The sequence below is a fragment of the Malurus melanocephalus genome, unplaced genomic scaffold, assembly GCF_030028575.1.
Source record: "Malurus melanocephalus ecotype Western Australia unplaced genomic scaffold, MMel_1.1 scaffold_414, whole genome shotgun sequence".
NCBI lineage: Eukaryota > Metazoa > Chordata > Aves > Passeriformes > Maluridae > Malurus > Malurus melanocephalus.
This window is the reverse complement of record NW_026623646.1, coordinates 566,325-576,725: the sequence shown is the minus strand read 5'-3', so window position 1 is coordinate 576,725 and position 10,401 is coordinate 566,325. Positions and strand designations below refer to the sequence as shown.

The 10,401-nt window shown below is 44.1% G+C and overlaps 1 protein-coding gene across 2 annotated transcripts in view; it reads right to left on the bottom strand.

The window, feature by feature from the left end:
- TTC39B (tetratricopeptide repeat domain 39B) overlaps nt 1–10,386 on the bottom strand; it is a 68,831-nt gene extending 58,445 nt beyond the window's left edge. For both annotated transcript variants that reach the window (XM_057379647.1, XM_057379648.1), the window contains exon 1: nt 10,240–10,386. In XM_057379647.1, coding sequence (XP_057235630.1) covers nt 10,240–10,290 — 51 coding nt within the window. In that variant the 5' untranslated portion in view covers nt 10,291–10,386. The remainder of the gene's footprint in view (nt 1–10,239) is intronic.
- Nucleotides 10,387–10,401: the final 15 nt, after the last annotated feature.

Below are 10,401 nucleotides of genomic sequence, written 5' to 3'. Positions count from 1 at the left end.
AAAAAAAAAAAAAACCATGACACAGACATGAAATCATGAAGTTTAACTAGCTGCCCCACTGGATTTGGTAACAGTCTTAAGGGAAAGAACCCAGGTAAAATATCTTCATTCTAGTCCATTATGTCTTGGTGAAAATAAAGCCAGTATGATGTACTCTATAATCACTACAATCACACTTTGCTCAACTAAAGCTAGTAGGAATATTTTTTCTTTCCTCTGGTCACCTACTACTAGTTACAAGTATTCCTACTCACCTACCCAACACTACACATTTCAGAAGAACCAGTACTGCCAAGAGGTGCCAGACACACAAATTACTATCTTCAGAAATAGGTTTTCCAGAACCGTCCTCTCCGTTTGGATGACAGACTGTCCTCGTACACCCTCCAATAAGAGGATTTCTGGAGAGCAAGAGTGTGTGTGATGTTGACTTCTGGGGATAATAAGAAATCAAAGCAGTGCTGCATTCTCAAACACCGGCTTGCAAAAATTTATATACCACTCTATTGCAAAGTGAATGCATGAGAGAGCTGGAATAAAAACATGATACACTCACTGCATTGTAATAAAAAATACCATTGCTTCTAAGACATTAGATTATCTTGCCTTAGTATGTGGTAACAGCATTACTTCCTTACTCTGAATAWGATGACACGCAAGTCTTTACTTGCTTGATAAGAAAACTTTGCCATTAGCACTTGGGGTTTGGRCATAAGTCCACAGGTCTGTGACATTTACTTACTGTTGACTTAGCAGAAATGTTTTTTGGAACCTCAGACAGATTAGAAAAGCAGACGGAATTTGCAGCTCTCGCACGCAAATTCTCCCATTTCTGACCATTCAAGCAGACACTTGAGCAACTATGGCACACAGGTCTTGGCCATGTCCAGGCTCTAATCAGGACACACATCAACAGCAGCATATACCAAACTCTCMGAACTGATTCTTCAGTCTTCACTTGCACAGTTTTGCTCCCTTTTCAAAACGAGTGCAGCAATCCATCACTTCTGTTCCCTCTAATATAATATTGTTTCTATTAATCCAGAAGAAACAGCATGTATTAAAATTACTGSCCACCAGATGGGCATGGAGTGCTGSGCTGTATTCCTGCCAGCCTGTTACTGGCAACTGTGATCTTATCTCCACCTCCTGTGCTGGTGTCACATATTAGTGTCACACATGGTGTCACATATCACTAGCTGAAATAGCAAGGGAAAATTTCAAACAGGTCCTAATGGTTAGGCAAGCTATGGGAGATTTACTTAACAAGACAGGAGGCAACAGATCAGACACACCTATCACCTGCTCCTGGGTTGAGTCATCCTTGTTCCGGCTAAGGATTGCATGGTCTCCCAAGAAGCAACTAAGTTCCTTGTCTCTTTCAACATATAACCTCTTTGCCAAAGAGGGGCCCAACAAGAACCTTTATCCAAGCCAAGGTATAAACTTCTAGCAGTTTCAACAAGCTCATCAGTTCTAGAGTCTTTTCCAAGCACACTGTGACAATATGTCAGCAAAATGTCAGCAAAAGAACAAACATTTGCAGAACCAAACATGTTTCCACAAAGTCATAACTTTCACACAGATTGACTGGGATTACAAGAACTAATCCATCCCCCTTCAAGCCTGTATATGAAATAAAATCGTCTTTCCATATAGGTTATGAAAGAAACAGAACTTCCATATAGGTTATGAAAGAACAGAAAAGGCCCAACTCAGGCAATTTTCAAGTCTAAGATGGTAAAGGCCTTGAGCAACCTGGTCTAGTGGGAGGTGTCCCTGCCCTGGGAGGGGGCATTGGGTCCAGATGATCTTTCATGTCCCTTCCATCCCCACAACATTCTGTGATTCTACAGTGAATGGCAAGCTGTTACACAATTGTACAATTTACAGTTGGAATGAGTAACTTCCACYGCAACTAGAGAAGGTTACATTAAAAGATAATGGATGCTGCTTACCACCTTCCAACCTCCCTACCAGAAAAGCAGCTGTTCCTTATACAAACAACACCCAAAACCTAAAGAAAAAAGCTAACTCTTCCTTTTGGTTACACTGGTTTCCATTCGTATACAAGTAAGAAACACCACTTAACACCCCTGTTCCTCAAGAAAATTTAAAGTAAAAAAGAAAAAACAAAAAGAGAAGTAAAAGAAAATTTACTTCTTTTCAAATTCACTTCATAGGTATATAGGCTTCCCAGTTCATGTCAACTCTGCCTCCYTAGGAGCCACATGGTGCTTTCCACAGTAATGCCACCTTTTCCCAAATCTTCTGCRCCTTTTATCTCTTGCTGTGAGGAAAAACAAATTACAGGTTAATCACGGTGAATATTAAATAAGCAAATTTAATTGGAACACTACATACTCTTTTTTCCTCCAGGAAAGCAATAAAGACTTRGTTTTTTATCTACCTAGTTTTCAAATTTGGTCAGTCAACCAACGAACTTAAATGCATGACTCGAGGAAGCCAAATAAGAAATGGAAAAATGCAAAAAATAAAAGCCATCTCAGAACAACATAGGTAATATAATATAAAATTAGAGTACACGTCCTTACTTAGCATAGGTAGTCAAAAAGAAAAACAGTACCACTCAAGGATACACCCAGAAGTAAAGTTTTATTTGAATTTCAGAACCTCTGAACTTTGGAAGGAGAGACAGCAATCTAATTTTATTTAATAAAGATGAAATTATTAATCTTGTTTAGTTTTTCCATGGTCTCCTCTGTGCTGAAACATCAAGCTCCTCATCTTAGATGCAGATGAGCTCCGACATAGGAACCACAAACACAGAACCAAGAAAAACAGATGAGCCAAATATCAAAGCACAACACTTTGGAAAAAGCAGACAAGAGGAGTATAAATTTTACATTCTTCGGTTGAGCAAAGTCTACTTCTCAAAGAAACAAAACCATACAAGTCAGATGAGGATGTTAAAAAATAAATATCCTTCATAAGAGGAAGCATCCCCACTAGCCCTTCCCAGCTCGATATTTCAAATGCATTCTTCAGTTTTTAAGGTGAAGAAGGCATCACAGCAGCTTGCTTCTTGCTTCCAGTTTCTCAGTCTCTGTGGAAATGCAGCTACCACTGTCTCTCACCACTGAAACTCTTCCTCCAGGCTGAAATTACCAAACAAAACTTGTGAAGAAAGCTCAGCAAAAATACGAGAGAGAAAACAGACAAYGTTTCTATAATTTATTCTGAAGTGCATTATTATATTAAGGTACTGGTGTAAAGAAGCATACCACAGGGAAGTTCTTTCATCCGAAGTGCAGCAGCTGCTGTAGCAGTGGATGAAACTCCTGAGTACTTAAACCAAGTACTAACCGGCTTTTGAGTTAAAGACGATGCTGGTTTCATTTGAAATTAGCTTTGCAAATAAACTGTCCAGGCTGGTAAAGCCAGCCTATACAGTGTTTATCCCTGCTTGGGCAGTTCAAGAGAGTACAACATGCATCATAAGACCTTCATTACCTAAATTTTCCTTAATAGCTTAGTTTAGAGATGAGGCACAGATTAGATGAATTGGCCAAGCTGTCCTTAATACAAGCCTGTCATGGCTTGTACCCACAACTAAGCCATCAACTAAATACCACACAGATGCTCTCTCACCCCACCACACCTCACACTCCCTAACCCTGTCCCCCCAGCAGGGATGTGTTTCAACCCCAGGGTGGTCAGTTCCAGCTGCACCTGACACCACCCCAAGTGAAAGCGAACTGTGGCCTATACCCTGCTGCCAAAGGGACTGAGAAAAAATCAGTGTCAGTCGTGGTGCCCCTCGGTTCCCTTTGACTGCTGCTCTCACTGAAGTTCCAGCGTGTGCACTACAGTGGCACTCAGAGGTGGCAGGATTCCACTCAGGCCACAAGAGCTTACTGTCAGTGTCCACCCTTTGTCACACTTCACCGCCCATATGGGGCTGTCAGAAGGTAAGTGTCCTGCTGGTCATTCCTTGGCTCTGGAGTTGACCAGTCAGCTTCTGGATGAGAATCATGGTGTCTCTGCTGGCACTCAGCAGCAGCACCAAAAGCCCCCTGGCCCCCTTTAGGGCCCCTGAAGTGCTCTCACCTGTGGTAAGGATGCCTCTAGGGCCATCATTCTAAGGTGCTTTTGCCACTCACTCCGGGTCAGGCTCACTTCAGCCTCCTACACAGTCCATTACTGGGATGCCCTGTCACTGCAAAAGTAAAAAGTTCTGCCTCTTTACAGCCTGACTGTGCACTGGTGTCTGCTAGAAACTTATACTCCGGTGGGTCTGACATGCCACACTATCAGATCCAGAGAACTGCTTACTCCTCACCTCCACCTGGCTGGAGCAGAGCCCCTCCACTCCTAGTCACTGGACTGTCTGCTTACTTCATATAAAGGAAACAAGACTAGAATTTCTTTCCAAAGGATCARGAATAAGTAAGATAAGCCCTTCCACTCTGGGGAACTGCTCACGGGAGATTCAAGGAGAAACTTACCTGGAAAAAAAATATTTTACACTGTTTTTCCCTAAAACTCAGGTACTAATGCCTCTAGAGTTGAAGGTAGGTTTTCTATGCTGCTTTCTCATGTCCACTCTGTGATCCCTCAGGTAAAAACACAGAGCAACTCACTGTGTCCCCCCTCTACATCCTCTCTCTTGAGCAGAAGAACACTTTCTGCTAATAACAGATATGCCAGGCCACACAGATGGGGAGGAGGATTTATCTTCTTTTTATTGCTGGAACTCCTGGAACAGTTTTCCCCGCTTTTCAAGCAGTTTTCTCACAGCCAAGTCCATAGGGACTCAGTATTGCCAAGCTGGCAAGCCACTGAGCCCAGCATCAGTGCTTCTTTGTCTCCCCAGCTATATCTCATCACCACCAATAAACTGGCACACAATGATGGTGCACAGTGCGCTCCAGGAAAAATTGCCACCACAGGGGCCACACGCAYTGCATCTCACCTGCATCTGGGGTAACCACACATTGTCCTGGTCAATAAAACATCTCTGGCACGGCTAATTCCCTCAGGTACTGCACATGGTGGTCCACTTGCCTGGGTGACATATAATATCTCCCTTAAAGGGTGACATATAACATCTCCCTTGAAGGAAGACATATAACACCTCCCTTGAAGGGATGCCCTACCTCCAGTCTTGACAAGAGTCACCTCTAGAGGCTGATGACTTGTGTCCTTTCCCTAATGGCCTTGTAAATGCCCTCTTCTCTACAAAGCAAGCCCAGATGCTTCCCTACCCTAAAATTCCAGGCTACTAGCCCTGTTATYCCAGCAGCAGAGCAGACAGGTAATACTGTGCTCATCTGGATAATGGCTGAAGTCTCTTCATGTATCCCACAGCTCACACATGGGTAGATAATGAATTGCCATCTCCTCCCTATCTCTTCCTCCTGCTCTTGGAATAGCCCTGTTTCACCTTCCTTTACTAACAGGTGACTTCTGTGTCCATTTCTTCTTGTTTATAGGAGTGACTCATACCTGTGAGGATTGTTTCAGCTCCAGTGCCTGCCACTGGGGTTGGAGCCCGTCACCTTCTTGTCATATTTAGAGATCTTCTCTTTTCTCTGAGGRTACTCAGTAGGACTTCCCCCTCATTAAGCCGTACTGGCTCTGACCTGTATCTGCCTCGTCCTTCAATATGTGCTTTTCAATGATTCCCAGAATAATCTTGCCCACATTTTTACTGGTCACTAAAGTGACTGCCTGTAATTTCCAGGATCACCTTTGCAGTCCCTTCTCTTGGGAAAATGTTAGTCAGATTCATTGCTAAAATGTTAGCAATCAATTGGGACCTCTCCAGATTCCCAAGACAATTCAAAAATCATTGAAAGAGATCTTGCAATGAATGATATCAGCCAGCTTTTTTGAATACTCTCAGATGAACMATATCAGGCCCCACAGACTTAGAGGGATACAGCTAAGAGTTTATCATTTATCAGGGAGCCATGGTCCTCCAGCCCAGGGTGCTTGGACACCCTTAGCCCATCTTCAGTGGGTTGAAGAGACAAAGATAGCATTAAACACCTCTGCCTTGTCTATGTCCCTGTTTGTGAGGTGACCATCCTCATCCTGTMATGGGTTGTTATTTCTGCACTGCCTTTTGCTCATCAAGTATCAAAGAAAAACCCTTTTTTCATTGTTCTGACAGCCCTGAYCAGCTGAGCTTTAACTCCAGCTGAGCTTTGGTCGCACAAATTTTCTCCATACAGCAGGGAGCAGCATCTCTGTATTCCTCCCATGTCATTAGTACAACAAATTAAAAACCTCTTCTACTCAGATTTGTCATTACCTGAACTCATCATACCTCCTGTAGGGCACCAGAAAAAGCCTGTCATGGTTTAACACCAGTCAGTGACCAAGTATCACACAGCCACTCATTTGCTCTCCCCTCATGCCAGTGGAATGGGAATAAATCAGGGGGAAAAGGTAAAGTCCATGGGTTGAGATAAAGACAGTTTATTAACTGAAATGAAGTAAAATTAATAATAATAGTAATAATAATAATAGTAATAATAATAGTAGTAATAATAATAGTAGTAATAGTAATAATAATAGTAGTAATAATAATAGTAGTAATAAAAATAGTAATAATAATAATAATAAAAAAAWGTTGTAGGAAGGGGGAAAGAGAAAGAAATAAAACCCAAGAGAAAGAAAGATTGCACAGTACAATTTCTCATCACCTGCTGATTGATGCCCAGACTGTCCCCAAGCAGTGATTGGCCTCTGCCAGACAGCTTGTCCCAGTTTACATACTGGGCATGGTCTAGGATTTACTCCTTTACATGGGATGGTCTAGGATATGAAATTACCTTTGGCCAGTTCAGGCCACCTGTCCTGGCCATGCTCCCTCACAGCTTCTTGTGCACCTGGCTGCTGGCAGCACATGAGACACTGAGARAGTCCTTGGTGTGGGGTAAACACTGCTTAGGAACAGCTGGAAATCAGTGTGACCCAAAGGATTCTCATACTAAATCCAAAACTCAGCACTGCACCAATTAACTCTACCCCAGCCAAAGCCTTAGTTAACCACAGCAAGGGCACCAAATCACCTTCAGATTTGTGCATAATCCTTAGTCTGGCTCCCTTTGGCCAAACAAGGAATTCTTTTAGGTTTAAGATCAAGAAGCATCTAGATGTTTTCTGTCCAGCCACAACCCTCACATGCACAAAGACTCAGATTGGGTTTGTGGGTTTGACTTTTTCTAATTAATAGGGAATCCCCAAGTAACCAATTAAGCTGGCTTTAAGACTTTGAAAAACCAGGGCAGCAAAGAGTGAACTTAATGGGAAGCAGATCTGGCCCGCTATTTTAAGTAATCTTTAGACAGTGGGGGGGATGGGAAGAGAGTGGATGGGGAGAAGAATTAAAGTTTTGCTTGAAGACTGTCCAGTGGCTGGGAATGCTATTTCGCCGTTAATGTTACCTGTATCTGTCCTAGGTTTCCAACCTGGAAAGGAATTCGAAGGAATACCAATATGAATTCTTTCAGGGAATGAGTTCAGTCTCCTATAGCGGTTTAAGTGTTGATGGTGTATCATGATCTGAGTTCACAACTGGCCACACCACAGGTGGACACTGATTACGTAGTAATCAGGAAACTGCTTCCTAGTAGAGAATGACCACAAACACACTCCAACACCAGGGAAGCAACATTACACTCAGAAAAATTCCGAGTTTAACAACCATATGCTCTCCCAGATGGGATACCATGATACTATCTCATTTATACAGCCTCGTAGTCTTAGGTCTCTGGTTCCTCTTCGTGGGTTTCTTTCCCTTTGAATAAAAAACAGTGGACTAATACACTTGCATTAGTTGGGTTTAAAAAAATCCAGAGATTTATTTACACTTCCTACATTTTCTCTCTGTTCCCACCGGAAAGCCACAGCTGCAGGACAATGAGACATAAATCAGAAAGAAAAAAAAAAAAAAAAAAGATAAACATGGTATCTGGTATTTCCTTGATAGGCAAGAAGCATAAGGAAAAGCACAAATTTTACTCAGGAACAGACTACAGCAGAGGGCAGCTACCTGGTACCTTATGCTTGGACTTTAGAAGAAGCGTTCTTGCAGGTTCTATGTCCTGTTAAGTAGGAAACAACTTCAAGGTTTAGCTTAACATATTCCTCTTCAAAGCTTCAGGGGTAAAGAAGTATTCACAAGTCCCTGCAAAGCAAAATTCTATGCTAAAAGCTATACTCATATAGTACAAAGTATGTACACTTAAATTAGGCAGCAGAGCTCCCATCTGCCACATTCCGGGTAACAATATTATTTAGATGCATGCAGCTCTTAAAAAAAGGGCTAATCGTAGTGTTCAGCTGCCTCTGTTGCTCAGCATCACCATCAAAAAAAAGCTAAGACACACAAAAACAATTATCACGTGCATTAAATCAGAACAAGCGAAAAGTAAAGAGACTATAGTGAACCTGTAGGCAACGACAGTCTACAGGCATCTAGACAATTAATGCTACAAAAGCAGTGACCTTCCCCAAGATCAAGACACTGTCTGCTCTCCCTCCTGAACTCTGGGATCTGACCAGGAAAAATCAAAGCACTCACTCCATTACCAGTACAGGTCTGTTTCATATTCCAAAGAATCAAGACAAGTCTCTGCAAAAGTGCATGAGGTCTTTTAGCCTAATGCTAAGAAAATTTTATTCTTTTTACAGAGTACTGCTCAAATAATGCCTCTTTTCTGTACTTTTATGCTTACCTTTCCACTTTTTTTCWATAGCAGCTTCTTTTCCTCTAAAAAGCATTAATACTTCACAACAAACTCAGTGAAGTTTATTCTTTCCTACTGCTCACACAGAAAGGCTGGGCTACACAGCATCTGTTTCAACACCTGTGAATTCCAACTACTTGCTTACTGAGAGCTGCAAAAGCTAGTCAATTTTTTTCTCCCTACTTTGGAAAAAAAACCTCGGCTTCACAGAGATGACTATGATTTTGCAGTGATTCACTCTAGTACACAATGACTTTGAGGCATTTCACATCCTCTTCACTGCTGCCACGTATAACCCTAGGAAGCAGAAACTTTCATTGCATGCTTTGAAATACAAGCTAATATATACATCCCCATTTTCTAACCACGAACAAGAACAAGCTGATTCCACTGAACCACATAGCACAGCAAGTCCTACGTAGACATTAGTCAGTTGCCCTGTTGGATGAAACACTGCCACATCTCAGACACTGGGCACTGAACAAAACCCAGCCTGTTACGTACTCATTCATGAACTGTCTTTAGCAAAATTTGGGAGGATTTGCTTTGCAAAATCTTCCTGAAGAAGCTGCTGGATGCACACAATACTGAAATCGTTCATTCCAGACTGTGCAGTCAGAAATCAAGTCAATATTCCCACACGGCACGCCAGGACTGCTATCTACCGCATTTAAAAGCACACTCCAGTTAAAACTGCCATAGTTTGGCAGTACCGTTCTCAAAAGCTCATCTGGGGACAGTTCTTTACAATCACCAGTTTCCGAGAGSTGCTGTCAAGGAATCCTGCCACTGCGTCCTCCTAGACTGACAAGATAACAAAGAAAATCTTCAAGTTCAAGCGATCGTTTTGAGGGATTCATGTCTGAGCTGTTGAATGACCTTTAATAAAACAAGTGCGAAATTATTAACGCATCTTACATCAACTACAGATCTCACCGACTGCACTTCCCAGACAGAGAAACAGTCCATGGAAGACCCCAGGCACACGGGGCCGTGTCGGACACCCCGACAGCGAGGCCTCGGCCGCTGTGCAGAGCGGGGGGTGGCCGCTGCCCGCACACCTGTCCCTTGTCCCCTGCGCGGGGTCGCACCCGCCCGCCGGCAGAGACGCGCACCGGAGCGGCGGCGCGGCACGCTMGGACGGAGCAGCGCAGGAGCTGGGGCTAAACAAAAATTTAAAAAGTAAAAATTAAAAAAGGGGATAAAATAAAAAAGGGGAGGGGAATAAAAAATAAATAAAGGATAGGATCGCGGGGGATGTCAGAAGGAGCTTCCCGCAGCCTCGCTGCCGGGACAACTTTCCCCAACTCCAGGCGACGATTCGCCCCACCGGCAGCCGGGCCTGTCGCGATCCCGTCCGGGCGTTCGCCTGTCACCCCGCCGCGGAGCAGGTGGGCGACCGGGGCGGCCGGTGTAGCGGAGCCCCCGYCGCATCTCCCCCGCCGCCGTCGCGCCGGCGGGGACGGTCGCTCGCCGCCCGCACGCCCGGAGCCCTCGGCAGTCGCTCTCCGTTTACCTCCTCGCCGCCGCCGCCGCTCTCCTCCGTGCCGTTTCCTACGCTCGCCATGTTCCCTCTCCGTTGCCCGCCGCCAGAGATCTGGGCGGCCGCCGCGCCCCGTCCACCTCTCACAGCCCAGTGGCGGCGCCGCCCCCCGCCCTTCCCGGCCGCCCCCGCTCG